Source organism: Aspergillus welwitschiae (genome assembly GCF_003344945.1).
Source record: "Aspergillus welwitschiae strain CBS 139.54b unplaced genomic scaffold BDQ94scaffold_53, whole genome shotgun sequence".
Taxonomy (NCBI): Eukaryota; Fungi; Ascomycota; class Eurotiomycetes; order Eurotiales; family Aspergillaceae; genus Aspergillus; species Aspergillus welwitschiae.
In genome coordinates, this window is record NW_020798747.1 from 19,606 (window position 1) to 47,603 (window position 27,998).

At 50.0% G+C, this 27,998-nt stretch overlaps 13 protein-coding genes across 13 annotated transcripts; 9 read left to right on the forward strand and 4 right to left on the reverse strand.

Moving 5' to 3' along the window:
* Nucleotides 1-587: 587 nt before the first annotated feature.
* Nucleotides 588-1,542, reverse strand: BDQ94DRAFT_184282 (acyl-CoA thioesterase; the record flags this gene model as incomplete). The annotated part of the gene is made up of 2 exons (XM_026774613.1): nucleotides 588-1,414; nucleotides 1,471-1,542. 2 exons carry the CDS (start codon nucleotides 1,540-1,542, stop codon nucleotides 626-628), a joined length of 861 nt encoding a protein of 286 aa, XP_026620758.1. The 3' UTR covers nucleotides 588-625.
* A 316-nt stretch (nucleotides 1,543-1,858) lies between these two features.
* Nucleotides 1,859-2,731, forward strand: BDQ94DRAFT_184284 (enoyl-CoA hydratase/isomerase family protein; the record flags this gene model as incomplete). The annotated part of the gene is made up of 2 exons (XM_026774614.1): nucleotides 1,859-2,049; nucleotides 2,119-2,731. The coding sequence occupies 2 exons, from the start codon at nucleotides 1,859-1,861 to the stop codon at nucleotides 2,729-2,731; spliced, it is 804 nt and encodes a 267-aa protein (XP_026620759.1).
* A 733-nt stretch (nucleotides 2,732-3,464) lies between these two features.
* On the forward strand, nucleotides 3,465-6,209 carry BDQ94DRAFT_184286 (fungal specific transcription factor domain-containing protein; the record flags this gene model as incomplete). The annotated part of the gene is made up of 8 exons (XM_026774615.1): nucleotides 3,465-3,563; nucleotides 3,616-4,024; nucleotides 4,107-4,417; nucleotides 4,475-4,555; nucleotides 4,615-5,231; nucleotides 5,283-5,456; nucleotides 5,518-5,895; nucleotides 6,009-6,209. The coding sequence occupies 8 exons, from the start codon at nucleotides 3,465-3,467 to the stop codon at nucleotides 6,085-6,087; spliced, it is 2,148 nt and encodes a 715-aa protein (XP_026620760.1). The 3' UTR covers nucleotides 6,088-6,209.
* Nucleotides 6,210-11,220: 5,011 nt separating this feature from the next.
* BDQ94DRAFT_175327 (S53 family peptidase) lies at nucleotides 11,221-13,045 on the forward strand (the record flags this gene model as incomplete). The annotated part of the gene is made up of 2 exons (XM_026772494.1): nucleotides 11,221-12,707; nucleotides 12,766-13,045. The coding sequence occupies 2 exons, from the start codon at nucleotides 11,221-11,223 to the stop codon at nucleotides 13,043-13,045; spliced, it is 1,767 nt and encodes a 588-aa protein (XP_026620761.1).
* A 300-nt stretch (nucleotides 13,046-13,345) lies between these two features.
* Nucleotides 13,346-14,644, forward strand: BDQ94DRAFT_153220 (NAD(P)-binding protein). The gene has a single exon (XM_026768105.1). The coding sequence runs from the start codon at nucleotides 13,389-13,391 to the stop codon at nucleotides 14,511-14,513; it is 1,125 nt and encodes a 374-aa protein (XP_026620762.1). The 5' UTR covers nucleotides 13,346-13,388; the 3' UTR covers nucleotides 14,514-14,644.
* Nucleotides 14,645-15,018: 374 nt separating this feature from the next.
* Nucleotides 15,019-17,517, reverse strand: BDQ94DRAFT_175329 (uncharacterized protein; the record flags this gene model as incomplete). The annotated part of the gene is made up of 2 exons (XM_026772495.1): nucleotides 15,019-17,020; nucleotides 17,081-17,517. The coding sequence occupies 2 exons, from the start codon at nucleotides 17,515-17,517 to the stop codon at nucleotides 15,019-15,021; spliced, it is 2,439 nt and encodes an 812-aa protein (XP_026620763.1).
* A 1,017-nt stretch (nucleotides 17,518-18,534) lies between these two features.
* BDQ94DRAFT_175330 (uncharacterized protein) lies at nucleotides 18,535-19,461 on the forward strand (the record flags this gene model as incomplete). The annotated part of the gene is made up of 3 exons (XM_026772496.1): nucleotides 18,535-18,650; nucleotides 19,282-19,352; nucleotides 19,409-19,461. 3 exons carry the CDS (start codon nucleotides 18,535-18,537, stop codon nucleotides 19,459-19,461), a joined length of 240 nt encoding a protein of 79 aa, XP_026620764.1.
* A 69-nt stretch (nucleotides 19,462-19,530) lies between these two features.
* Nucleotides 19,531-20,347, forward strand: BDQ94DRAFT_175331 (uncharacterized protein; the record flags this gene model as incomplete). The annotated part of the gene is made up of 2 exons (XM_026772497.1): nucleotides 19,531-19,661; nucleotides 20,068-20,347. 2 exons carry the CDS (start codon nucleotides 19,531-19,533, stop codon nucleotides 20,345-20,347), a joined length of 411 nt encoding a protein of 136 aa, XP_026620765.1.
* A 195-nt stretch (nucleotides 20,348-20,542) lies between these two features.
* rpnL (proteasome regulatory particle lid subunit rpnL) lies at nucleotides 20,543-22,051 on the forward strand. The gene is made up of 2 exons (XM_026768106.1): nucleotides 20,543-21,206; nucleotides 21,269-22,051. The coding sequence occupies exons 1-2, from the start codon at nucleotides 20,649-20,651 to the stop codon at nucleotides 21,545-21,547; spliced, it is 837 nt and encodes a 278-aa protein (XP_026620766.1). The 5' UTR covers nucleotides 20,543-20,648; the 3' UTR covers nucleotides 21,548-22,051.
* On the reverse strand, nucleotides 21,629-23,075 carry BDQ94DRAFT_109032 (uncharacterized protein). Its single transcript, XM_026763529.1, has 2 exons — nucleotides 22,834-23,075; nucleotides 21,629-22,770 (listed from the first exon to the last, which is right to left on the reverse strand). The coding sequence occupies exons 1-2, from the start codon at nucleotides 23,055-23,057 to the stop codon at nucleotides 21,711-21,713; spliced, it is 1,284 nt and encodes a 427-aa protein (XP_026620767.1). The 5' UTR covers nucleotides 23,058-23,075; the 3' UTR covers nucleotides 21,629-21,710.
* A 348-nt stretch (nucleotides 23,076-23,423) lies between these two features.
* Nucleotides 23,424-24,029, reverse strand: BDQ94DRAFT_175334 (proline racemase family; the record flags this gene model as incomplete). The annotated part of the gene is made up of 1 exon (XM_026772498.1): nucleotides 23,424-24,029. One exon carries the CDS (start codon nucleotides 24,027-24,029, stop codon nucleotides 23,424-23,426), a length of 606 nt encoding a protein of 201 aa, XP_026620768.1.
* Nucleotides 24,030-24,620: 591 nt separating this feature from the next.
* BDQ94DRAFT_184291 (uncharacterized protein) lies at nucleotides 24,621-25,717 on the forward strand (the record flags this gene model as incomplete). Its single annotated transcript, XM_026774616.1, has 1 exon — nucleotides 24,621-25,717. One exon carries the CDS (start codon nucleotides 24,621-24,623, stop codon nucleotides 25,611-25,613), a length of 993 nt encoding a protein of 330 aa, XP_026620769.1. The 3' UTR covers nucleotides 25,614-25,717.
* Nucleotides 25,718-26,415: 698 nt separating this feature from the next.
* Nucleotides 26,416-27,994, forward strand: BDQ94DRAFT_175336 (epoxide hydrolase family protein; the record flags this gene model as incomplete). Its single annotated transcript, XM_026772499.1, has 8 exons — nucleotides 26,416-26,636; nucleotides 26,689-26,822; nucleotides 26,883-27,155; nucleotides 27,205-27,213; nucleotides 27,261-27,450; nucleotides 27,508-27,628; nucleotides 27,692-27,856; nucleotides 27,911-27,994. The coding sequence occupies 8 exons, from the start codon at nucleotides 26,416-26,418 to the stop codon at nucleotides 27,992-27,994; spliced, it is 1,197 nt and encodes a 398-aa protein (XP_026620770.1).
* Nucleotides 27,995-27,998: the final 4 nt, after the last annotated feature.

A 27,998-nucleotide genomic window follows, 5' to 3' on the forward strand; every position in this document is an offset into this window, starting at 1 on the left:
GAGGATAGCCAGATGGCTAGAGAAAGACCTAACCATAAAAGCATTAAAATTGGCGTCTTCAGTCAACACTACTACAGGGGCACTGCTCCCTTCTACACTGGCCACATTTAAAAATTTCTAACAATAGTCAGGTGTCCTGATCATGGTTAGAGTAGTTCCTTTCTGGGTAGGTCATCTTTCTAGAAAAGAATGCGATAGAACGCCAATACCGGTTATCCCTCTGCAGTTGGGATATTACCGCGCTTATTGCGAATCCCGGCGCATCTGTTTCTAATCTAATCAAGTTTGAATTGAAATGCCTAAGAAGCGTGCTCCTGTAAAAGCATCCTTTTAACTCCCCGAATCCTGCTCTAGCTTCATCTGGCAACACAGGTCCGGTATCTAATTGGTTGCGAGACTCGTCCTTCAGCATAGCACTTTTCTTGTTTGACTGCCGCGAGCTTCGCGAACCCTGGGCGGTTCTTTGGTATCTCGGATTGTTGCCTCATCCTCGGCCGTTTAAGACGATACGAGGGGTACGATGACATCGCTCGTCACAACACACATTCTAGACAGATCATCTAAACCTGCCCGATGTGTATAAAATGCCTAAATACCGGACCTTCGTGAGTTGAAGATCCGACGTTCACCACATGAATTCCCTGTGCTCTGCCAACGCCAACTCCTCTTCGCGGAACAGCCCACGGACAGCATCCCAACCCCTCTCGAGCCGCACGATTGGGAGATTCGCGTCTTTATACAATGCCATCTCTTCTACTGTCCATTCATTGAACCCGGTAGCTGACTCTGTTACCCCAGCCCCGGGACCTGGACGGGATGCTACCGTCGGAGTTTCGCTTGTCGGAGCCGGTAGGAGACCGCAGATTTCCAAAGCACGCTTCGGAGGTACAGTCAAGCGGCCTCTTTTAAACACCATCCGGGTCACAGCAGATGCAAACACACTTTTTTGTCGTTCTTTGTCATGAGATACCGGAAATCTCATCTTGCTGTTGATTGAAGCATTGGCCTGCATGACACAGCATCTGGGCCAAAACTTGCTATTATCAACAAAATGTGTGACCATATAAATCCACTTATCATCCCAGCTCGCAACCCTGGTCCAAATTTCATACTGTTGGAACGGCCTGATCTCTCGATGAAACGTGCACGAAACTGCGCTGACGATCAGGTTGCAAGGAATCGAAGATTTAATTTGTAAGAAGATCGGCGCAAAGAGCAACCCACTGAGATACGCTCTCGATACATCGAGATCAGTGATGTAGGTAGAATTGGATTTATGAAAGTTGAAATCCCCTTCCGTTGCTGGTGACCGTGATCTGACCACTGCCGGGAGAAAGGCATGGTGTTGTTGGAGCGCATGGCTTGACCTTCTGCGGGTAAAGTAGCCCATTGCGAGGGCACCAAAGAATCGGAACTAGAAGGTTAGTGTCGACTCGGGGGAGGAGAAAGGAGCTTGCATTCGGAGCTTACATGCCACATGAAAGGTAGGTTCTTGAGACTCAGCCCTAGTACCAGGCCGAGGCACCGAATCCAGTTCCCCATGTCGAAAGGCAGACGTTTTTGCTGATGTATATGCACCAAAACAGTTGTATGTAGGCTGCTATAACCGCAGATGTACAGAAGGACATCGGTTATATACGCCATACCGAGGCTTGCGGACAAGCGACTATACCTTCTTCTGCGATTCTTTTCCGCGGCACTGAAGGTACCCACCCCATAGCCGCGGGTGTCAAGCCATACTATATGCGGAAGGGAAGACTTAAAAGGGTCAATGAGAGTCCTAGATTCCAAATTAAACAAAGGACATTGTTACCAACTTCTCATTATCAGTGACCCAACTCGACGATTCTATCGAAACATGGCTGAAGAGGATCTCGTTCGTCTCGATATCAACGGCATCTTTGCCGTCATCACGTTGAATAACCCCAAAAAGTTCAACGCCTTGACTCAGAGTCTGTATTATCGCCTTGCAAGCTTGCTCCGAGAGGCTGAAGATAATTCGGACGTCTATGTGACTGTATTGATTGGCGAGGGCGCCTTTTTCTCCGCGTAAGTCCTCTCCACCGTTTGCGCAAAGAAAGGTGGAATTGGTGAAGAGATGTTGATGTCGACTTCTAGAGGGGCTGACCTCAAGGGGAAGCCACCATCTATGGAGGAGATGTTGTCTCGCCCTCACTGGCTTCCGAAATTGGTGAATAACAACATCGACGTGGCGAGAGCGTTCTACACTCATTCGAAGGTTCTAGTCACGGCGCTGAATGGACCGGTCATAGGGCTTTCTGCCGCGTTGATATCGCACTCGGATTTCATTTACGCGGTATCCGATGCTTGGCTGATGACTCCTTTCACCTCACTCGGACTTGTTGCCGAAGGCGGCTCCAGTGTCGCCTTTGTGCAGCGGATGGGTCAAGGGAAAGCAAACGAGGCACTCCTTCTTGGCAGAAAAATTCCCGTCAGTGAGTTGGCTCAGGTCGGTTTTGTGAACAAGGTCTTCGAAAGCAAAGGCAACTTCCGTGAGCAAGTGATGGGGTACCTGCAGCAGACGTTCGGAGAACATTTGGTGAAGTCGAGTCTCCTGGAGACGAAGGCTTTGATGCGTCGTCGCTTGGTTAGGGAGCAGGACGAACAAGCGCCTCTAGAGATGTTTGGTGGCCTCGACCGTTTCTGCCAGGGTATCCCGCAGGCAAAGATGGGAGAGGCTCTGTCCAAGAGCAAGGCTTCTCGGCTCTGACTTTGCTGAGTACATACTGTGCTCTACGCTGCACACTACTTTCATCATATGCGTTGTGATTCAGAGGACGATTATTTATTGTGCTTATTCACATCTGAAAACCTGAGGGCTTAATATACAAAAGGGATATGAGATTGATTTGAAAACAATCTGTTTGTATTCGAAATAAATTCCGTGTACGAAGCTCTATTGTTTACTTGGTCGAGCCTCGATTCACAACAATATGCATCAGCACTTCGTTGCGCTTCGCCTAATATACGGTTCCAAGCTCTGCTCCCTGTCTTTTCCTTCCTCGCCTCTTTGTCCATGGCTGCTCAAACCGTTCTCTTGTTTCTCGCCTTTGAGAGTGTCATTCGCGGCCCTAGCACCGACGGAGGCCCAATGTGCAACCTCCGTTTCCGTAGTAGCGACAACAGCTTCAATAATTTGCCTCCAGAAACTTGGTCGCCTGTAGCGTTAACCGGTCCCCAGCGCGACGTACGATGCAGAGTTTGGTCTTGTCACCGTGCTACTACGACATACACCTGCACCACGAGCTGGAACTGCGGGGAGCCGAGGCAATTAACTCGGTATGATGGTATTGAACAATCACCAACTATCTACTGGCTGCTTTGTGTTGCCGAGGCCCACCTAGTTTAGTACTTACCTTCCCGAACCCCCGTGTCCTTATCCGCGGCAACATTCCCGCATTGGTGCTACTTCATTCGCAACGTCCAAGACTGCGATTTCCATGATGCCCAATACTGCAAAGGAGAGCCCGCGGAGTCCTGGCAGAACGCGACGGTCCAGAAAACGAGCGCCCGTGGCTTGCCAGTCATGCCACGCCCGTAAAGTAAGGTGCAGTCTCCCACAAACGGGGAGTCCTTGTACCAACTGCTCGTTAGATGATCTTTCCTGTGTGCCGCGGGAAAGCAGGAGATCAAAGTAAGCGATATGGCAATCTCAGTGCGAAAAACTCCTCGGCAAACCCGCTAACGAGCTGCCGTAGCAGACGTGGCCTACCTTACCATCTTAGTACGGTGTCTTCGCCGTCGAATAGGGATCCCGCGACACAGAGTACTCCGCTGGGGGATGACAGCTTTCCACCCGGCCCCGAGCGCCTCGTTGCGTTGAAGGATCTATCTGGTCCAAGCGGGCCGAGTCCCACATCTCCAGCGGTAGGGGATACTGGTGATGGCATCGAAACCCCTTATCGTCCATTCAACGAGCATTTCAGCCATCATTATGAAGGTGACACGGGCGCGTCGCAACTAGACGGAGATGCGACGGATAAACGCTGTTCCCCGTTATATGGTGAGAATCAAACATTCAGCTGGTCCTCTAGAGATACTGGCGCCAGTGATTGGTCTACCATGATGCTGATTCGGGCACTTAGGGGACCCTCGTGGCGTCGGTCTGGTGGTCGACATCTGCGAGCCAGAGCCAGGGGAGAAGAGTGGGCACTTCCTCATCCCACATATTAGGCCCACTCATATAGACCAGGATACGATTGAATACTTGCGCCGTAAGGGCGTGTTCGACTTCCCCACTCCTGCTGTCTGCGAAATGATGATCCGGACATACTTCTACTATGTGCATCCCTTTTTTCCCGTTGTTGACGCCCATTCGTTTCTTGATACGTTCGAAAATGAACGCAGCGAAGTAAGCGTACACCTGTTGTGGAGCATGTTCCTAGCTGCTGCAAATGTATGGGTAGCACTCACTCCATTACTTCCCTCGTTGGCACCCTAACATGAGAAATAGTTCGCAGATGACAACACCCTAAAAGCAGCCAATTTCTCGTCTCGAAAAGACATGAAGCGTGCAATGTATATCCGAGCTAAGGTCGTAGCTCGATAATGCAAGATTTGGAGAGACAGTACTAGCTAACCAAAGTCACATAGGCTCTTTATGATGCGGAGTATGAGAGAAGGAAGATTACTCTAATCCAGGCGGTACTTCTGACAGGCTTCTGGTATTCGGACACCGAAGACAGAACCGGACCTTGGCATTGGAACGGCATCGCTATCAGTCTATGCCAAACGATAGGGCTACATCGGCATCCCGATACAGGTCGAAAACACAGTAAAGCGATCCCGACAAGTGACAGCAGCATCTGGAGGCAGTTGTGGTGGAGCTGCTTTTACCGTGAAGCGTGGTTCTCTGCCGGCATGGGCAGGCCTATGCGAATCAATCTAGCTGACTGCAGTACCCGAATGCCACATGCCAACGATTCCGATAATCTGCTCGCTGGGATTCCGGAGTGTATTCGGAAGAAGTACCTTCCAGAAGGCACTAAGGACTTGTCCAAATTATGGACGGAGCTCTTAACACTTACGATATCCTTAGCGAAGATTCTCTCATGGCAAAATCGAGCGGAGCGGACACGACCGGGTAAGACTGAAATACAGCACATGGACGATACCATCCGACAGTATTCTTTTCGCAAGGATCACGCTATAGCTCACGGACACAGTCACGTCGTCTCCTTACACATGTACCATCTAGAGCTGTATCTAGAGTAAGCGAAACCATGATTTTGTTCCTCGGCAGGCTGACGCTGAAGCTATAGTTCCGTTCTGCTTACCCTATACCGGCCGTTCCTTTTTGATAAGCCGCTTGATCTCTCTGCGGACGAGTGGACATCAACTGTACTGCGGAGGACCAAAGATGCTGCAACGAACACCAACAGGATCCTTGGCAACATGATCGGTGCTGACATGATCAGCAACACTCAAGCGATGGTGTACGTACATTATCAAAGGATGATTATGGCCTTTAAGAGACAGGGTGCTAAATATTTTTAGCTGCATTGCCTTGGTTCCCGCATTGCAAATCCATCTGCTTGACGCCACGTCTGAAAAGCAGATGGTGCAACGTATGGGACGCCACAACCTTGAGTTTTGCATGATGGTCATTGAAGAACTCAAATCTGTGTACTTTGGCGCTGAAATACTCTCAAGAATGTTCACCAAGGCAAAGAACTGGATATACCACCGGACGTTTGCCCCCGCGACAGCTCCCAGGGACTATATGCCTCAGTCATCGCGTGATTCTACGATTGGTTCTATCCCAGAGCTGCCAGATGATGCACGTCAGGACGATTTGGAGATGTTTGACGCCTTCGCGACACTGTTGAGTCCCTTTGCCCCAGTGTCAGCTGGCGGATCGTTCGATAATGACGAGTACGTTTAAGCTTTGTTCTGCACCCCCTTGTATCTCGCTACTCTATGACCATCTCTACTTGGCGAACCTGGTATCATTTTCAAAGTCCTAATCGTCTTGATACTCGGGGTAGGCTATTCGCTTTCGAATCTACCGTCACACTCGAACAATTGATGTTCCCTGAACCCGAATCTTCTGCAGATACACGTTAGATCTCTATTACTTATTGAGCTTCCGGCTGCTGTTAAGGTATTCACGTGCATTTTTGTATGAGAAATAGTCGCAGATCTGGCCTATGTGAGAGAGTAGTAATGCATATGGCCCATGCCTAGCCTGCAGCCCTCGTTTGGCGACAGCCTTCTCTAAAATGGAGTCTTGGTGGTCCTGCGGGCCTCGTTCGGTTACGGCACGCATATAAAGCCCGAATATTCTTCTGTTACCAGGAAGATAATGCACCTACCTTCCAGTTAGTGAAAAATTACTTTTTCTCCGATAGAAGATTCTCCTCTCTGTGAGAGATTTGCCACAGAAGTGGTGGGCATACGTGAGCAAGAGACACTTTCTTAACCGAGAGTGATAGCCAGATTGAACGGTGTTTTCAGCTTAAGAATTCAATCTTTACAGTGGCGAGTTGCCTTGAATCTATCTGTCCCCGATCCCTGTCATAGGGCTCAGTCACCGCGATACCTCAACATAACCAGGTATCTCTTGACGTACGTCCGGGACTGTACGCGTGCTCTCACCGCGAATCGTGTCGAAGTTAGGGTTCTATCGGAGAAGTTGAGAGGATTACCGAAGCACTCGAGGAAGCGATGGATGATGTGCTGAGAAGGGGCAAGGTGGAAGCAGGAACGAAGGGCGAATAGTTAGCTTCCAAATGATCGGAGCAAACCACCGGCACATCATTGTTCCAAATAAATTGTCTCTTTCTGGTTCGTGGCGGGAACTATATGTCATTGGATGTTCACTGGCAACCTGGGTTTCCCCTGGACGCGAGGAAGCTCTCCTTTTTCTTGCTTCCTCGCGCTACGTCTTGTATCTAGAGTCGACTATACTTTGATCTTTCCATTTGAAGACGCTGTCTACCTCTGCGTACACGAGTGATCCTCACACAACCCTTGGCAATGCCCGGGCAAGATGGAATGGGATCGTCAAAATCTCCATCATTCGCCCGTTTGGATATGCTGTCTTTCGACCAGGAGAGATAAACCTTTGCGCGCGATGGGATGACCACTGATATGAAACTGTAGACTTCCGTTGGCTACCCGGTTCAGTGGCGAGACACGCGCGATGAAAATGATGGATGATCTTTTGCGGAGAGGTAACCCGCTAGCTAGCGTGAGTCGAAGCGTATTGTTTGGAACACAATGATGCCTGGGCAAGTCGCATCCACTCGAACCACCAAAGAAACCGCAGATCGATTGTGTACTAATGGGACAATTACAGTCACATCAATCGGTTTATGCCGATGAGATGAAGGCCATCGGTGACACTTCCGACCGGAGCAGCAAGGCGAATACCCGGCCATGACCACATAAAACCAGACCAGCTCCATATGGTTACTGCGATGACCGGTTATCTCGTCGAAAAGAGGTCATCACCGAGACGTCAATATGCCGCCGTTGTCAGAGCAAGTTGACCCCAGTATTATCGTAACTTGAATACCTATTGTGATAAGCCCCAAAGCCCCTAGCACACGATGAAGGCCGAATCCCGGTCGTTGATGGAATGAATGTCAGACGTCAAGGATGGAAGAAGATACTCGGGTATCTTCTTTGTTAGTAATCTCAGGTGGTTCGGGCCTTTTCAAGCCAGGGATTTCTTGTCTCAAAACGTCTGCCTATATCTACATACACGTGACTCTCACACCGACGCCATTAACCACCACGACCTGGGCAACTATCTGGCAAGTTCTAGGCGGAAGGCATTGCTTGCAAGCTGCCTGCGTGCAAGCCGTCATCGGTTGTGAAACCAGTACTCACGAGAACAGGAGTATGGTTCCGTGGGGGCAGAGACCACCAATTTTATACCAATCAGTGAATGTCTACCAGGAGGATAGACGTTGTAGTGGTGTGATAACCGCGGGGTTTTCTCGTCCAACTGGTCAAGTGTGTTTTTTTAACCTTATTTGCCCTGATCTCCGCTGCAGTGTGTCTTCTAGTGAGTGCTAGTGACACTCATGCTTGGACCACTACACTCGTTGGCCGTGTAGTCTAGGCGGATCCCAGGATTTGAGAAGCACCATTGAAGGGTCGGGCAAGGGGTGTTCCTATGCTTAGTAATGAAAAAAGGGAAAGACAGATATGACAATTGTGCCCCTTTACTTTCGGTCTCCCTTTACTTCGTGCTCTCACAATCAGTAGTTGGATTACTTTTGCACGGCTCGGAAGGTGGTCTAAAAACTTAAAATCTGTCCTAACACGGAGACTAACGTTGAGCAATGAAGCCACACTCAAGTTGTCGACAGGGCTTCCTCACCCTGAGTATCTCAAGCTCATAAGCTCCACGAATATTTAGATTCCCCGGACCACCGCGCAATAGAGATCCCCGGATTCGCTCGCAGTGGGCCCTTACGATCCAGGAAATGGCGCATGGTACCAGGCCCTTTCTGCAAAGGCTTTCTCCTTTGCGGTGCCATACGCGTTCACTATGTGGTTCATATCGGATGTTTCCGAGACCACTTTCGTCGGCATTTACCTACCACAAATGCTATGGCCGCATGGGTTCTTCAGGATGGAGCCGGACATGCGAGAACGTGTGATGAGTGGGCTCCTGCTGGCTGATTCATTAAACTTTACGTACAACTTGGAAGAACTTCAGCAGGCTGGCACGAATCCGCATCATGGAGTGTTGTGATTCAAAGGAACGATGATTATTATTGTTCACATCTGAAGAAATGAGGGCTTATATAAAAGTTGACTATCAATCAGCCTGATTGTATATGGAATAAATTCCATAAACGAAGCTCTACTGTCTCCATGATCAAGCCTCTATTCACAACAATAACAAAGAAAAAGCAGGGTCAGCTCCCCAACCTGGAACCGAGTACGACTGGCTGCTTGATGCAAGAAGGTCAAAATTATGCTAAGTAGAACAGTAGATATGAAATACATAATATGTATAATCAGCCCCAAGCGCCCCCTGCCCAGAACTATGCCAGCCAACCGTCTCTTCCAGCTGATAGTTCATATCCGGATTTTGGGTGGGGCTTTTGCCTGAGGTACCACACCAACGTCTCTTCTTTTAGTAGATTCTTTTGCCTTCAACTTCGTTCCATTTAGCTCTTCTCATTCCTTTGCCCCTTTCCTGCCGTGGAGATGCGTTTCCTTTCTGCACGGCGACATCCTTCGTCTCCAACATGACTTTGACTCCGGCTGTTTGAGGGCCTGGTCGAACAGTAGAAAACTAGCACATGGTGGGCAATGAAAACTATTACGGTGTATATATGTCTTGCCCTTTATCCCCGGACCTAAGCAGCCTGGATGGGCCAACCTCTTTCGGCGATGAATCAAACAATTGTTGTATTAGTTAGTCACTCGAAGTACAGAAATTGCTAGCTTAGCACATGACCCCCTTCGGTGCCAGCATCCAAAAAGGACGACGTAATTCACATTCACACGAGTTCGAGTGTTGGGACGAACTAATAGTTTGCCTTCTGCCCCTGGTTAAGTTCCCGACAACGGTTAGTGACCTTCCCTGCTGGTCCAAGGCTAAAACTATCCAGATGCTGGTTTCCCGGGGATCTTCCGGACAATATTCCGATCACTCTCAAGATGATACATCATAGGTCAGATCACCGACATGATAGCATGGATTATTCGGAGCCTCAGAACGAGGCTGAAGAAGTTGCTATCTAAGAGTCCGTTACTGGTGCTCTTCGATGTGGAAGGCTGGTCAACGCGAAACTAAAATATACATCTTCCGCCTTCTGATACAGCCCATTTCGCAATTTAGTGACGGAGCTGAATCCTTGTGCCTGGTAGATACTTATCTTCGTGCTGATCCTCCCACGAGCTAAACTAAGCTCCATATGCCATGGGGAGGTTTTCAAGATCAACACTCTTTACAACATCGGTTATGAGTGTCCTGGCCGGGGGTAAACTAACCATCTGCAGTCAAACTGGTCAGAAATACATATAACGTAAATTAAATAGTATTCTTATTTTTGTCCTATTACTTATTTAATTTAGTATACTGAGAGAATTCCATTTTCTTCCCCACGTTAGAGAACCTAATTAAACAGTGCCAATAAGATACCATCGAACAGCTTCAGCATAAGCCTCGTGAAAGTATTAGTCGATGACTGGGAACCATAATGCTGGATGTTTGTCCGCATAACACAGCAGTCCTATTCTAATAAACAAATTGTCAGAGTCAATTAGGCAGCATAATGGGAATGCAACAGGACTAGTCCGAGCAACGGCTTTATCACAAGGAGGTGGCGGACCAGAGCAACTGCTATGAGCAACTGCTTGTTGAAAGGTGTCAGTCCCCAATTCTTTGTCCTTTGGACCAAGCAAGCACTGCGAGCTCATTAATACGTGATTAAATGTTATGACGTACTCCCAGCAAGCGCAGAGTATTCACACTGAAGGTTTCCATCAATTGCACTACCTATATTTTTTCATTCATCTACCCCATGACTCTAGACAGAGAACCATAGAATTATCTTCCATGGAAAGCTAACTGCAGCCTCCCGCATGCCCTGACTGGCGCATTCCAGACGCCCCTTGCTAGATGAGGGAGTCAATAAATAACCGCGTATTGAGCTCTGAATAGACTCGATCCCGACCGGACCGCCTTTCTAAGCGACTCTCGCAGCCGCCAAGGACATCGAAGCTTCGGACCACTATCATACTTTGGTTTCGCTTAAAAGACACTCAATACGCATATCGTAGAATGCTAATTCATGGCCATAGGCGGGCAATTCATGAACCTCTTCTCAACAACCTTGGCGTCTAGTGTCCGTGGATCTGCGGAGTTACATGCTCTGTGTGTTGGTGAACACGCTGTCACATTCTCCATGTCCTCTGGATTGCACGATAACTTTACCGCGTCTCTCCAACCGGATTGATGAAACTATCAACAGGGCCCCGCCTTATTGGCATAACCGACATTTTGAAAAAGTATCGCGGCCGAGAAGAGGGCCTTTTTCGACAACAACTGTCGGTCTCTTTGGTTTGCATCGAGAGACATAGATACAGTTGACCGCGGCGCGACACTTTTTAGGAGCGCAGGACGGTTTCTGCGGCGATTTGATCCGCAGGCGGGCAAAGGTCTAAGACACCTCTGTTTGGAACTGCGCAGGTACCAGAACTCGAAACTAATGCGACATTCAAGCGACGATGATATATGTCAACTATATCTTGGGACTTCTGTCCCTCTTACGCACTGCTGTAGCCACAGCTCCTGATTATGTCGTGGTAGACCAACTGAACAGCATCCCCGATGGATGGACAAAAGGCGCAGCTCCCCCGCCATTTACTCCGATGAAGTTCTGGTTGTCGATGCATCACGAGTACAAGGCGGAATTCGAGCAGAAAGTCATCGATATCTCGACACCCGGTCACCGGGATTATGGACGGCATATGAAACGCAACGATGTCATGGCCTTTATGCGCCCATCCGACCAGGTCTCAAAGATCATCTTCTCTTGGCTTGAGTCGGAGCATGTTCCACCAAATGCCATCGAAGATCGCGGGGATTGGGTCGCCTTCACAGTCCCGTTGGCCCAAGCACAATCAATGATGAAGACCGATTTTTACAACTTCCATCACCTGGAAACAAACACAACCCAAATTAGGACCCTCAAGTACTCCGTTCCCGAGCAAGTCGATGCTCATCTGCAAATGATCCAGCCAACGACTCGCTTCGGCCGACCTAAGACACAAACCAGCCTACCGAGCCTCATGCCAGTGTCGGTTAACATTGATGAAATAAGCGAAGACTGCTTAACAGGCGTGACGCCCACTTGCCTTCGCCAGCTCTATGGTTTACCTAGCACCAAGGCGAGTCCCGACTCGAGAAATGTCCTCGGAATTTCCGGCTATCTGGACCAGTACGCGCGCTACAGTGACCTCGAGGAATTTCTAGATGTATACTCTCCAAACAGCATAGACGCCGACTTCTCCGTAGTTTCAATCAACGGAGGCCAAAACCCACAAAACTCACAAGAGGGAAGCACAGAAGCCAGTCTCGACATCCAATACGCCCTCTCCATGGCATTTGACGCTAACGCGACCTTCTACACTACCGCCGGACGTGCGCCATCCGTCTCGGACTCGGGTACGGTGAGCACCGACGGCTCGACCAACGAGCCGTATCTCGAACAGCTCCAGTATCTGGTCGGTCTTCCGGACGAGGAGCTTCCTGCAGTGCTTAGCACGTCTTACGGCGAGGATGAGCAAAGTCTGCCGGAGGAATACACAGAAGCCACGTGCAATTTATTTGCCCAATTAGGTGCACGCGGGGTCTCGGTGATCTTCAGCAGCGGAGACTCGGGCGTCGGAGGATCGTGTGTATCTAACGACGGAAGCCAGAGGACCCGCTTTCAGCCTATCTTTCCGGCGTCGTGCCCGTTTGTTACATCCGTGGGTGGGACTGAGGGCGTCGGGCCGGAAAAGGCTGTGGACTTTTCGAGTGGAGGGTTCTCCGAGCGCTTTGCTCGACCGTCGTACCAGAATGCGAGTGTGGAAGCGTACCTTGCCCGCTTAGGAGATAAATGGGAAGGATTGTATAATCCAGACGGACGGGGTATTCCTGATGTGTCGGCCCAGGCTAGCAACTATGTAATCAGGGACCATGGGCAATGGCTACAAACTGCTGGAACAAGGTTAGTGGCCCTACCAAGTAAACAATTGTGAGAATCAAACGAGCTGATAATTTTACAGTGCTGCCGCCCCTGTATTTGCAGCAGTCATCTCTCGACTGAACGCTGCACGTCTCGAGCAGGGTAAACCTACGCTAGGGTTTCTGAATCCTTGGCTGTACTCACTCGACCAGAAAGGATTCACGGATATCGTAGACGGCGGATCAGTGGGTTGTGACGGGTCAAATGGAGGAGCTCTTGTCCCGTATGCCAGTTGGAATGCCACAAAGGGATGGGATCCGGTTACTGGGCTGGGGACGCCTCTGTATCAGACTCTGGAGCAGTTGGCGCAGTCTGCTTAGTACTGCAGCGCGATGGCCTATTTTGTGTTGTTGATGTTTTTGTCCGTTTAAGGTCAACGCCATTAATTCTTCTCAAGTGCGATTATATTTCATAAAACAGAAGCTGGGCAATATGCAGAAATTAGAGTACAAAGCTGGAGACAGAAGGTCGATCTCCAGAATTTGCTAGTGCTTGTGGTACTCAGGGTGCTCGAGCACACCAGCTAACTACCAACTTTACCCGCTAATTTTACCGCAGTAGTAATCCAGAAAATACGAAATAAGCTGATCAAGCTTGAAACAAATAAGCTTACCGACCCAGATCCATACAGCCTCGCACTACAACAACTTACTACGGTGAGACATGACATCCTCACCCGTCCGTAAGATCGAAAGGATTACTATACACGGAGTAAGCACTAAGCAACAGCTTAGGCAGCACGACAACTATAAATCTCTCCCTCTGCACCCACCTCAATGCCAACCACACTCCTATCAATCACAATTCACACCTCAGCCCAACACTTCCACAAACCAAACACAAACAATGTCTCCCAAAAGCATCCTCGTCCTCAGCGCCACCGGCAACCAAGGCCGCGGCGTCGTCCAGCACTGCCTATCGGCAGGTCACTCCGTCTCCGCCTACGTGCGCAACCCAGCCAGCAGCGCTGCAGTCCAACTCGCAGAACAAGGCGCGACCCTTATCACAGGCGACCTCGACGACCTGGAATCTCTCCGCACGGCGACACAAAACGTGGACGCCGTGTTCTTCACCGAAGTGCAAACCGGCAACCGTGAGCTCGATCTCAAGCGCATGGAGAACGTGATCCTCGCTGCGCAGGAATCGTCCACGATCTCGCATATTATTCTCTCTACAGCGCTCAAGACAGGCCAGCATGAGTCATTCCCCGGGTGGGAGGGCGGTGCGCACCCAATGAAGGAGTACTGGCTCCAGAAGCATGCGCTGGAGAACCGTGTCCGTGAGGCTGCGGCAGCGAAGAATGGGGGCCGCTGGACGATTATCCGACCGGGCCACTTCCTTCAGAATCTCCTGCCGTCGGTGCGGGACTTCATGTTCCCTGGCTTCAAGGAAGAGCGGGTCTTGCGCGTGGCGTATCGGGCCGGGACGGAGCTGCCGTTGGTGGATGCGCGGGATGTGGGGATTGTGGTTGCGGCTGCGGTTAAGGAGCCCGAGCGGTTTGCGAACAAGGCTATTGATGTCGCGGTGGAGGTGGTCACGGTGGAGCAGTTGGCGGGGAAGATTGGGAAGGTGGTGGGTGAAGAGGTAAAGGTGGAGTTTTTGGACGATGAGGTCGTGGATGGGATGATCAAGGAGGGGCATCTTGGTGCTGCTTCGTCAAGATGGGCCGATGAGGTGCCCGGTGGGGATGGTGTGAGTAACTGTCGCGAGGACTTGGGGGCTTTGGCGGAGGGACTTACTTCCGTGGATGCGTTCTTGAAGGAGAATGGGAAGGAGATCTTGGCTTGATGCTGAGGATGGTGTTGAAAGTGAGATAAGGTAGTTGGTTTGTTTGAAGGATGCTGGATGGCAATATGTATAGAACTGTTCATGTGTTTCTGCAATGTGTGATTATTTGGGAATTTTATTGATGTCTTGTGCTATATCAGATATGGCTGTAGAAACTCCATGTAGGGGGTAGCATAGCCAAAGCATAGGCGCCATGCCATTCGTAGAATCCTCGTGGATACAATGCCATAAGCCAGCGATGAGATTGACTCCAATATTGTTCGAGTGAAACTCGAGTGTGGAATATCATGTTCCAGGCTCTCACAGTAGGCTAAGGCCTTGGAGCCGTTCTGTGCTGGCTTGCTTTCTATATCACCGAACTCCTGTTTTCCTCCAGATACGATCCAACGATTCATTATTCTATGTACTTGGTACACTGTACTGCTCTCTTAAAGCCAACCAATACATTCCACAACAGGTTTTCCTTCCATTTGGCTTCCTAACCCCCCGTGTCATTCATTCGACATTACATTCTCCGCTGAGACTTTGTTCGGTTGTTCTTTGGTTCAGGCTCGTCAAAGGTCTGCCTTCGTCTTAGTAATCTTGGTTCATTTAGATCCTCTTCTCCGGCCGGATCCTTGCTAAGTCTATACGAGACATATAGGTCTAATTGTTCTTTCTCCGCCCATTGAAGGAAGCTCGCTTTGCTATACCAGAAGGATGTGTGGTAAGTAGTTGCATGGAGACGCTGTGACTGACGATAGTCGTTTAGTGTTGTTTCTAATGAGTTCATAAGTTCGATCTGAGGGTCTCCCAATGATTTTTGAATTCTCCTGGCGGCGTAAGCGAACTGATTCACGAGCTGACTGACACGTCCCTGTTCAGAGAGATACTGCGGTTTCCGTGGGGCGCGTTTGATATGCGCTACAGCCGATTGGCAGATATACGCATCTGGGTTGAAGCTTGTATGAGCCTTGGATTGGCTGAGCCACTTTCCCAGAATTTCCTGTGCTTCCGCACTTCTCATGTAATCACGCACTGTCCGATGCAAGAAAGCCACTTTGGATTCCCACATGATGTGGACCCTGGAGTCTTTGACAATGTCAAGCAAGTCGGTACAGCGTGCATTAAGTCGAACACGTAAATCATCATTCATCCCGTTTATGTCGCGTAATGAGAATGGCTTGGTTTCCATGACAGTCCCGAATTGTGGATCACGCTCCCACAGGTACGAAAATAGGAGAAGATATGGTTGCTCTGTCGTGTTTAGCATGATTTGATATATCTTAGCTGCGTCCACCTTATATATGTCCTCAACGTTACGCAGCATGTGGGCGAAGTAATCCGGCAGTTCACTGGGGATTTTATCCAGTCTGTCTTGCAGTGTGGCCAGATGATCTTTGTTCTGGACTCCTCTTATAAGAGACTCGACCACAAGAGTGACCCAAAGAAACACTCCTTCCGCCTTTTTAACGACGTCTTCAATGAGCCTTTTGCTCGAAACAGGGTCCCCCCTATGCCATTGCTGGAAGCGCCGCTGGGCTTGGAGTCGCCGTTGAACGTATCTTCGGATATCTGTTTGTGTCAAATCTTCTAGATAGAGATGTCTGGGGATCTCCCTTTCTCCTAGTACGTCACCATACTCGTCGATGAAAGCATTCCACTTTCGACTGGCAAGGCAGAATTTTATGTCCGGCGACTTTGGAAAGCGGTCTCGGATTAGGTCAACCATGGCCTGAGGATAACCGTCACACTCATCCAGTCCATCAATGAAGAAGCAGAAGCGGGTGTTACTCTGAGCATTTGTTGTGGCTCTTTTTAGAGCTTCTAGTAGCTCATTGAGTGTCCATGCTAGCGAGCCATATTGCATCGGCTTGAGACCCTTAGCGTATCTTTCCGGACACGCGTACTCGATAACCTCTGGCATATGCCAGAACACTTCGAAAACGAGTGATCGGAGAAGGCCTAGCTGGGACTTCAGTAGCCGTGATCCGCCAGATATCCAGAAGTAAAACCCACTGATGACAAGCTTTTGCTGGCCAGCCCACTCTTTGAGAATTGCTCGTGTCTGATCGTGATTGTATAAGAACTTCATTAGAGTCGATTTCCCAGAGCCTGGTTTCCCACTTATCCAGTATGTGTTATCGTTTGCCTTCTGGCTATGTAACCAATCCACAAAGTACACCCTGGGTACCGATGTATCGTTGCATCTGCCTGACCCAAGAATCCACTCAAAGGAGTATTCTGAGTCTCTGATTTGATCATATCTTTCCTTCATCTCCGGGAAGTAAAGGCTCGACAGGATCTCAGTTTTGCAAGTCACTGCTCGGCTTTCGTCCACTAGGTTGGAAAGGACTGGGACAAGCTTCTCAAGATCTGAGGCAAGAAAGAGCGAGCTATCTGGCTTTTGGAGAATACTGAGCATCTCCCTTCTCATGTCGTTCAGCTGGGATGCAATATTGTTTTCCCTTTGCGCGCTATCTGACGAAAGCTTCTTGAGCGTCTCTTGTGTCGAAGATGATTGATTTCTTACAAGGCCCATCAGCCCAGATACAATATATAAGCTCGTAGGGGGGGGTAAATCTTACTGTAGTACTGCCAACATATAGGCTTGTAACTTCTCCCGTAGATCCATCATCTTGTCATTAAGTTCATCGATTTGCGATTGTCGGACCGCCGTTCGGACCGCCTGTCGCCCGGCTCTAAATACCCTCAAAATACCCTTAGACTTCTCTGGAATTTTCAAGCCATTCAATAGACTTGACAATAACCCAGCAGTCAAATTGCACTCATCGATGATATCCTCCATACCTTTCCCCAGGGCTTCAGGAAGCGCATTTGCCCCCTTGGAATATTCATTGACCAAGGCGCTCAACTGCTCAGCGCATTTCTCGAGCTCAGCGTGCCTTTCTAAAGCCCCTGAGTGAGACTGGTAGAGCTCACGCCCTTTCGTCAGAATTTTGGCGCCGAGGTCGGCAAACTGAAAAACAGCGCATGCCACGCTCAAGGCAGATATAGGATCCATTAGGTAACTTTGAGAATGTGACTTGGGATTTCTTTATTATTTTCTTCACTGTCACCCTCTATTTGGAGGATTGGGTCGCAACACTTAATAGCAGGAAACCCCAGTTACAACTGCCGGAATTCAGACCTGATGTCGAGATTTCACAGGAAGGCTAGCTGAAGAGGGACATGCGCCACAGAAAATGGAGGCTGCGGCTCCCAGTGCATCTCATTGGCCCCTCAAGCAAAAAGAAAAGAGATTGCTTAGCTCGCAATCCCAGAATCTGAGAGATCTACTATCTAGCCTCTCAGCTCTGTCATATGGACGCATAAGTGGGTGCTGAAAAGGGAAAGAGCGGGATGATCAGTGAACTAGCGTTGATTGACTGCTCAGCTCAATACCAACACGACTAGTACTAGTCTCGACTCAAGCATGGTGGTTAACTTGGTATCTCAGATACATATGTGGAGGTCCAGGTCGATGACTATTCAGCTGCCCTTAAGTGATTTTGTAGGCGGGACGACGCCATCGCAGGATGAAAGCGTTGTCCTTCCCCGAAGAGCCAGCAGACAATAAGAATGAGCAATGGCTACAGCTTCAGACTGAATGGCATCGTGGTGGGCGGATGGAAACGCGGCGTTAGAATCAAGCTGGACCTGCCTCAGGAGTCGGACATAGACACGATGATGATCTTCTAGCCGCAAGAAACTGCTCCTGTTCAGCTTCAGCAGAAGTTCGACCTGTTCTGTAGGCCATAGAGTACCCTTTCTCTCGCTTTCTTGGACTTTTCTGCTTACAACGACGAGTTAGCTTCTACAAAGTAGTGCTAGGGTGTGGCGTATCTATCATCGCTACTTGTAAAGCAAACCCTCCCCACCTCGCCTCAGCTGGCACTTTGCGTGGGGCTGCTGCTCAGCTAGAGGGACTTGGCTTTCTAAGCAATGGCGAGAGGTAAACAACCTGCGGAAACTAACTGCCCCAATAGTGATGATCAGCATCAACAATCTCAGGAAAACAGTGAGACTCTCTTCCTCCATCATGGCGGTTGCTGCCTTGGACCAGCTGCGGTCTCTCTTTTCTGGTACCACTGGCAGTATAGTAACACCCATCAACAAGAACAACAACAACAACAACAAGAATGAATTTGCCGACAGGTACCAAGCTGCCGTTACCCCCCCTGGTCGCACACTTGCTGGACCCCTGCAGCTGGGTACATCTAGTTAAACTCTGTCCAGGAACTGACCAAGGCTTTAGCTATTATCCGAAGAACAGGCACTAAGTTCGCCGTCCGCACCACCGGCTACAATTCAAACATACGGTTCAGTAGTACTAGTGATACTGCCATAGTACTAAACATTTAACAGCTCAAGTCCAAGGAACTATTGGCCGATCAGAAAGCACAACCTAGGTCAGGAAATACCCGAAACAAAATATATACCTGGCTAGAGGAGCAGGGGTTGTCGGCTATTGGGAGTAGAGAGCCTCAGGTGGAGACTAGGTGGATTTCTTTCGGAGGTATGTATCTTTCTGGCTGCACGCTGCATCCTTAATGCTTTGCAGGGTGCTTCAATGGGACTGATGGAGCAGAACAGGCTTGCTTCTGAAGGGGATGGCAATACTTGGCTGACTATTACACAAAGCGGGAATGGGGGCTTTGCCTAATCTCCACGGACTTGGTGGTGATGGCAAGAAGAATTTTGAGGCAAGCTTCTTACCGTCTTTCTCTTTCTCAAGGACAGGAAATTGACAGCAAGTTATTTCTCAGGTCCTAATAGACGATGGCAGCCTCATCAACGCCAACTCGAAGGGGAGTTCCGACCTTCATTGCGCCCTTGAGAGCTCCGGCTCCGACTTCGGTATGTATAGCACCTTTCCTCACATGGATACCATCAATTGTTAACATGCCAAACAGGCATTGTCACACTGTTCGACCTTGAACCTCACCTGCTGATCAAGATCCAATAAAACATCAATGTATGTAATCCGGAGAACCATGTAGCCACCAACCAGACCACTGCGGCAGTTCACCAGGCCATGGAAGAGGATCCCAAGATTGCGCTGTTTGCCAACTTCAACAACGGATTTGTCGCGGTGGTCATGTTCTACGGGACCACCCAGCCGAGCCACCGAAGGCCTTTGAGCCGTTTCACAACCTCAGAAGCCTGGTGACTACGGTGCTGCCATCCACTAACGGCACGCTGCTGTCATTTGCCCAAGCGTCCCAGAAGTGAGTACATATCCTACGGAGGCGACAATCACTAGTCCATTGCAAAACTTACCTGGTGCGGGGTCATAAGTGTTCCATTTGCACGGCTACTACCCAGGCTTTTCAGGAGGGAGCTTTATGAGCAAGTGTATAAGACGTGGCTCGAAGTCTGCAAGACCCTCCCGACTGGTGCTGCCCTGCATTACACTATTCATCCAATTGGTACGGCTGATATTCAGGCTGGTAAAGATCAAGGAGGGAATATCATGAGCATTCAAAGTGTCCCAGAGTGCTGCAAGCTTTCTTCAATTCCCCATTGTTCCTAAGATCAGGCACAGGACTAACGGATATCCCGCAATCAATAGGGTAGGTTTCGCCTATGAGTGGCCCAAAGACGGTAGTGACGATGCCGCGGCGCAAAAGGCCGTAGATACCATATCCAAAACAGTGCAGTCTCTAGCTAAGACTAAAGGTACCCTCTTGGACTTCAAGTACATGACCTTTGACACTGGCTCTCAGAAGGTTCTTGGCAGCTATGGAGCCGAGAATATCAAGCTGATGCAGGAGGTGGCGGCCAAGTACGACCCGGAGGGCGTCTTTCAGAAGCTGCAGAATGGCGGGTTCCTTTTACGCGACAATATCTAATGGATTATGAAAATGAATAATTACTTGCAAGAACCCAATGGCCGCGGGCGTTTAGAACAGGAAAAGATCGACCGGTGTAAACAAGATAAGCTCGATTCCGGAGTTTTGCATAAGATGACATCACGTGACGGATTTCTCCGAAGCTCTTGGAAGCTGCGGCTGCCAACGTCACGACCAGCACTTCCATCTCCAAACCACATAATCATCACACCAATTCAACTACACTATCCTCCTTATTTCTCCGTCCTTAAGTCCTCATACATATACTTTTAGACAGCCGATAATTTCCATCTAATCCAAAATGGCCAACGACCTCAAGGCCATCGTGGCCGAGCTCCACAGCGCCCTCGGCCGGCAACAATTCGAAGCCGTCAACGACCTCCTCAGTCGCGGCAAGCGCGCCCTCCTCCTGCAGAATGTCCTGATTCCCACGCCGTCAGCACCCGCCGAGCTGGTCGCCCAGGCCCGTGAGGTTCTTGAGCTCGGAGCCATCGCCTCCATCCGACAGACCGACGCACCCACCTTCACAAGATACTACCAGCAGCTGCAGCCGTTCTACGACCTGGAGCGGGACAGCACGAATGCCGGCCACGTCGACATCCGCAGTAGCCAGCGCAGCAAGATCACAGGCTTGTATTTGCTGCTGCTCCTGAGCATGGGCGACAGCACGAGCTTCCACACGGTGTTGGAGGGTCTGGTCGAGGAGGCAAGTCTGAAGGGCAAGAGCGTTGAGGATGATCCGTTCATCAAGTACCCCGTTGAGCTGGAGAGGAACCTGATGGAGGGAAGCTACGATAAGGTGTGGCGGGAGACGAACTCAGAGCGTGTGCCGTCGGAGGACTTTGCGCTGTTCTCGAATGTGAGTATACCCTGCCTGGTACTGTCTCGAGGTGGCGGGTAGCTAATGTTATGATGATGCAGGTCCTGGTCGGAACCATCCGCAGCGAAATCGCAGACTGCTCCGAAAAGGCGTACCCCTCGCTCCCCATCTCCAACGCCAAAAACCTCCTCTTCCTCGATTCGGAGGGCGCCGTGATCGAGTTCGCCCAGCAGCGCGGCTGGGTTCTCCGTGATGGCCGCATCTATTTCCCCGTCGAGCCCGAGGCGGCTGCTCGGTCCGAGAAGGATATCCTCGTGGCCAGCGGTACAATTATCGAGAATGCGATTGGCTATGCGCGCGAGCTGGAGACGATCGTTTGATTCATCTATAATCATTTCATTCTCGGGTTTCGTTTCGGGACGGGGCGTGTTTCGTTGGTATACCTGTTGTTGATGTTCACTTCTGCATATGACCTCTCGAGCGTTTTACGAACATAACATAAACCATTATTATCTCCTTATTTCCGAAACTTGTGTAGATTGCTCAAACATTAACCCGCCACACACAAACTCTCCGATCGTAGAAACTACTCGACACAACCTTCAACTCCCTTCCTTCCCCTCCCTTATGCCCTCCCCAATTCCACACATCACTCGCATAATTCATACTCTCATGCTCCGTAAACTCCGCCACCACCTCCATTTCACACTCCTGCCCACTCTCCCCAAGAACAACCCGTACCTTAACCACCCTCGTACCAGCATGCATACAACTCGCCAACACCAGGAACGTCCACTCCACATCCCCCTCCGAATCATCCACGGGACGAGAATGAGTAGAAAGAATCTGCAACCTCCAAACCCCACCCCCCAACCCAATCTCCCCAAGTACCTCACCCCTTCGGGAAGCATGGTACACCCGCAACGACTCATCGTAACTCCCCGTGAGAAGCCACGGCGCCCCATCGGTCATAGGCACAGGGAGGGGCAGAATGGCCGTCACGCCTGCTGTGTGGTGGCGGGCGCGGTCGTCGTGGGAAAGAATGGGCATGTTAGCTTCATCGTTGTCTTCGTCGGAGTTGTTGGTGTTGGAGGGGGCTGGAAGATAGCGAGTATGCAGCGAGCCGAAGTCGCTGCCTGTGAAGATGTAGCGCATATTATCCCCATTGGAGTGGGGTTGGGGATAGGTAGCTGCTGCTACATACCAGACTTCTATTTGCTGGGTTGCGGGGTAGGATGATTCTTCTGTTATAGAGAAGGAATTGGGAGATGGAGAGACTTTGGTGTTGAAGAGGGTGGTCAGGCCGTCAGAGAAGGTTACGGCGAAGCCATATTCAGTTCCAGCATTGGAAGTGGTGGTGGAATGCCATCCAGCCGGTAACCAGGCTAGATAGAGGGCTGGGATGGAGGGGTCCTCATGGACTTGGTGAGATTGGATCTCTTTGATGAAAGGGGTCCTGTCATTTTCCTCTCCCTCTGGGACAGTAATACGGAAGAAAACCACTGAAGCTGCGCTGGTTGCAATGGCAGCTAGCGTTGGGTCAGTGGGGTGGAAATGCAGGTCGAAGACTGCATATGGGAGAGGGTGTTTGTGGCGGAGGGTTCTGCGTCATTGTCAGCTTCAGACACTTTTTTATATGTTTGGTTAGTGTTAGGGGTGAGGGTACAGTTGATTGGTGGCAGGGTCTAAGTGCCATAGTTGGAGACTGCCAGTTTTGGTTTGTTGGATTGGTGCAGAGTCATCTTCCTTGTGTTCTGAGAGCAGGTAGGTGCCTACGAGGAAGTGGTTGGGGGAGGATGGGTGGAATTGAAGACAGCTTGGAGGCTGATCTAGGAAGATGGTAGTATCTGAGGAGGGGTGTTGAGCCATGGTTGTCACGGATGATACCATATCAATATTTTATATCCTATTCAAGTGGATTTGAATTGCATTGCCGTTTTGGGTTTTATGCTGCTTCGGGAACACATCCCGCTATGCTTAGTCAGAGTGGTGTCTATGAACATAAACTCATCATCAATGTTGTTCGTTTTCGATGCTCAGCTCCATTTTCCGTTTTAATACTACATAATTTGTGACGCTGCTATATGCCATTGGTCGCCAACTCGGAAGCCCACTGGCCAGGGATCAGTAGGATCCAACGCCATCTACTTGAAACAATTGATCCAAGCACTTCCTTTGACCGTCGGCAAGATAGCGTCATAGTCTCCAGGTTTCTGCGTCCCGCGGATGTAACAGTCAAAAGTACTCCCAATGATGCTATGATGCTGGAATCTCTTCGTCAACTGCGAGCTGGCCACGAGCATGGAGCACTGCCATCCTTGCACAGCTTCCTGTGCCACACGGGCACCGATCGAACCGCCCGGGAGAAACCACAACAGTATTGACAGCCATCATAGTATCCCAATAAAGTGGTTCTGTGAACTGGAGGATACTAACGCCTCTGATGCCTGGGTTCTCCGGATGGACGGGCACGAACGGAGCTTTTTGGAGAGCATCTGTGATTCCCTCTCCGTATTCGATCAACTTCGGCCCGTTTTTGTTGTTGATACTGATTCCGAGTGAGGTTGCATCGACAAAGCCGTTGATCATCCCTCCCCATGCAATATCCACCGAGACGAATCCCAGTGTAGGGACATCGATCTTGTAATCTAGGGCGAAAACGAAGGAAGAGACAGTGTTAAACGCGACCTCCTCGCACTTCCCACCCTCGCAGTCCGCAGTGATAGGCACTAAACCTGCTGGAGTTTCCAGGACTATCTTGGTGATCGGTTCAGTCATGGCCACCATGCCTGTCTCCAGAAGGACAGTCGTAGTTGCAATGGCATTGCCTCCAGACATGGCAGGGTATTCCTCGGTCACCATGATCAAAAGCCCGGCAATCGGCCTTTGGATTGCAAGGGGCAAGACGAAATTCACACACATTACCGGCCGTCCCCGAGGCTCTTGCATGAGGAGCTGGCGGATCTGGTCTTTGTCGCGAAAGTGAACTAGTTATTCATACATGGTGCTGCATCCTGACGGGTTCAAAACATCTCCGACAATCACGTCGCATACTTCGCCAGCACAGTGGCAGCCCACAGCATTAATGGACCTAGCGATTCTCATTTTTTGAGGGATGATTTTTCAGGGAAAGAGGAGTGTCAGTCACCCTGTCTATCTTCTCTTTCTCATTATCTGTGCGACAAAATGTGGTCAGCATGGGACCTAGCGAACAAGACAAACAAAGGGAAGTTCCCAGCAGGCTGAGCTAGCTGGGTGTCAACGCTAACAACCGAGCCGGTCTGTTCTATAGTAGCGCCGGTTGGTCCGCTCGTCTAAACATGTATAACGATGAACGAGACTAAGGATACCCTGCAGGGGTCTCACCCAACAACAATCAGCATATAAATATGTGACTGAATTACCATCTCTTCTCAATGCCTACCACACCTAGTACTAGTAACAGCCTCCACAATGGGAGCCCAATTCTCTCAATTCTTCCCTCCCCGCCCAACCTTCACCCCCGATGACCTCCCCCAGCAATCGGGCAAAGTGGTGCTCATCACCGGCGGCGCATCAGGCATTGGCTTCGAAGTAGCGAAGGTCCTCTACCGCAAAGGCGCCAAAGTCTACATAGCAGGACGTTCAGAGTCCGCCGCTCAAGCAGCCATCCTGGCTATCCAGAAATCCGTCCCGGAGAATGCCAAGTCCAGCACAGGCGAGCTACATTTTCTCGAACTTCATCTAGACGACCTTACAACTATCAAATCCACCGTATCTACCTTCAGCGCCATAGAATTGAAGCTCGATCTCCTCTTCAACAATGCCGGCGTGTCCCAACCCCCACTAGGCAGCGTCTCCCAACAAGGCATCGAGCTCCAACTCGCAACCAACTGTCTGGGCCCATTTCTCCTCACCCAACTCTTAACTCCCTTGCTCGAAGCTGCGGCATCGTCTGAGTCTGAACTTACCACTGCGGGCTCCGTTCGCGTCATCTGGACAAGCAGTCAGGTCGCCGAACTCTCCGCTCCACCCGAAGGCATCATCATGTCGGAGCTGACCAACCCACCGAAGGACGCTGTGCGAAACTATGTCACCTCCAAGCTTGGAAACTGGTTCCTGTCTACGGAAATGGCCCGGCGGTACGGCGAGAAGGGCATCGTCAGCGTGGCGCAGAATCCAGGCGCAGCTAATACGAACCTTCTGAGGAATGCGCGCTGGATGAAGCTTCTCTCTTGGCCGCTGCTGCATAGTCCGGCTTTGGCGGCTCATACGGTGCTGTATGCGGGGTTGTCGGGGGAACTGGGGTTGGAAAATAATGGTGCATATGTTGTTCCTTGGGGGAGACTTCATGATGCTGTGGCGCCGACGTTGTTGGATGCGATGAAGAGGAAAGAGGAGGGTGGGACGGGGAGGGCGTGTGAGTTTTGGGAGTTTTGTGAGGCGAGGACGAAGGATTATATGTAGAGGGGGCCGAAAAGACGTAGTCTTTGTTTTCTCATAAAGGGTTTCTATTATTGTCCTTATTTTCTCAGCTGCCATATTCGGTGCCATGCGGAGGCGTACAGAGGTGCCTTGATAGTTAAATTTATACTGTCCAGGCTTGTTGCATAAAGTCCCGGAGGCATGTGAAACTATAAACTCAGATGATTATCTCTAATTAATTGAGGTAAGCCAGTGACAAAGGCGCAACCCAAGTTTAACTTTCATACTAGAGCTGAGCTTACTGATAGCCCCGATGGTAATCCAATCAGCCGCAATTCCTCACCAGCTCCGCAGACTGATGGTGGGCGTGTTCAGTGTTAGTTATTTCCTGGCCTCATTTGAATTATCTGGGTCCCCAGATACTTCTAGGCGCTTTTTAAGTTCCAGATTGTTCGTGAGTAAACATACTCTCGAATATATAGATGGCGGGAGTACTAACTAATGTTCTAGACGGGTAATAACTGCACCCATCCGCATTGGGAAAAGAGCTGGTATCTGCTGACGTGAATATTGACAGAAGATGCGAAATGAAAGGCCAAGGGGGTTTAGTGAAAGATTTATAAGCACGGTAGCTCTGTCCAATCTTTACACTGTCGTATCTGCGTGATGCTGAATGGAGGAGAAATCATTAGCATTGAGAGTGAGCCTCGGACCAGCCGTGACCCCGCCCAGCATGCATCAATCACTTTGAATACTTCTGCTGGGCAACCCCTCATTTCTCACTACTCCTCTCTTTCGATTCCTATCTCCTCTGTATCCTCACTTTCTTTAGCATTAATTCATCATGTCTGCTCCGTTCGCCAAGCTTCCCTCCTCGGCCAGCATTTCTCCTACTCCCTTCACTGTCTCCATCCCCGATGAGCAGCTGAATGACCTGAAAACCCTCATCCGACTATCCAAAATCGCCCCTCCCACCTATGAGAACCTGCAATCAGATGGCCGGTTTGGCGTCACTTCCGAATGGCTGTCATCCATGCGGGAGAAATGGGTCTCGGAATTTGACTGGTTCGATTGCCTATCTAGTCCATCGATGTACAATGCTCACTGATCAATCCAGGCGAACATTTGAAGCTCGAATGAACTCTTTCCCCCAGTTTACTACGGAGATTGAGGGTCTCACAGTGCACTTTGCTGCCTTATTTTCTCAGAGGGAGGATGCTGTGCCCATCGCATTGCTCCATGGTTGGCCCGGTAAGTATATACTCTGTCCAAGCAAGCATACATGTCAGCCTGCCCTAATAAGTTACACAGGCAACTTCGTTGAATTCTACCCAATCCTCCAGCTATTCAGCGAGGAGTACTCTCCTGAAACCTTACCTTTCCATCTAATTGTTCCATCCCTTCCTGGGTACACCTTCTCGTCTGGTCCCCCACTGGACAGGGATTTCGGCTTGGTTGACATCGCCCGGGTCGTAGACCAGTTGATGAAGGACCTCGGGTTCGGCAGTGGCTATGTTATCCAGGGAGGTGATATTGGTAGTTTTGTAGGGCGGGTTCTGGGCGTAAGCTTCGACGCCTGCAAAGGTTAGTGTACCTCGTCATCGAAGATGCAGTCATTGCTAACTTCCACCAGCGGTTCATTGTAAGTGATAAGCCCTCATATACATTTGTAAGACACTAACAGTATAGTGAACTTATGCGCAATGAGAGCTCCCCCTGAAGGCCTGTCAACGGAGAGCTTGACTGCGGCGGAGAAAGAAGGACTCGCGCGAATGGAGAAATTCATGACCAATGGCCTAGCTTATGCCCTGGAGCACAGTACTCGGCCCAGTACGATCGGCCATGTGCTGTCCAGCAGTCCGATCGCTTTACTCGCATGGTGGGTTTGCTTCTTTTCGACAAATTTATGTTAGAGTACCTGACTGATTGAATCCAGGGTTGGTGAGAAATACCTCCAATGGGTGGATGAGCCCCTCCCTTCTACGACAATTCTTGAGATGGTAAGCCTGTATTGGCTCACTGAGAGTTTTCCACGGGCTATTTATTCCTACCGTGAGGTATGTTTGAAGAATGCAATCTCGATCGTCATACTAGTAGTATATGTTTGGCTAATAATGAAGACTACCCCCACCGCCTCTGTGCCCAACGGAGCGACGATGCTGCAGAACGAATTATATATTCACAAACCATTCGGGTTCTCGTTCTTCCCTAAGGACCTTTGCCCCGTGCCTCGAAGCTGGATTGCTACCACAGGAGATCTAGTCTTCTTCCAGGATCATACAGAGGTAAGATAATACCGCTATGAGTTCGTGTGTTGAAAATCTGACGTTGATCGACAGGGAGGACACTTTGCCGCATTGGAGCGTCCACGCGAGCTCAAGGCCGATCTAACGGCGTTTGTCGAGCAGGTGTGGCAGAAGTAGGGAT

Coding starts and splice junctions, on each gene's coding strand:
- BDQ94DRAFT_153220 (XM_026768105.1), top strand. CDS start 13,389: ATGACATCCTCACCCGTCCGTAAGATCGAAAGGATTACTATACACGGA.
- BDQ94DRAFT_109032 (XM_026763529.1), bottom strand. CDS start 23,057: ATGGTATCATCCGTGACAACCATGGCTCAACACCCCTCCTCAGATACT. Junction 22,771..22,833: donor GACCCTGCCACCAATCAACT/GTACCCTCACCC, acceptor ACAATGACGCAG/AACCCTCCGCCACAAACACC.
- rpnL (XM_026768106.1), top strand. CDS start 20,649: ATGGCCAACGACCTCAAGGCCATCGTGGCCGAGCTCCACAGCGCCCTC. Junction 21,207..21,268: donor ACTTTGCGCTGTTCTCGAAT/GTGAGTATACCC, acceptor ATGATGATGCAG/GTCCTGGTCGGAACCATCCG.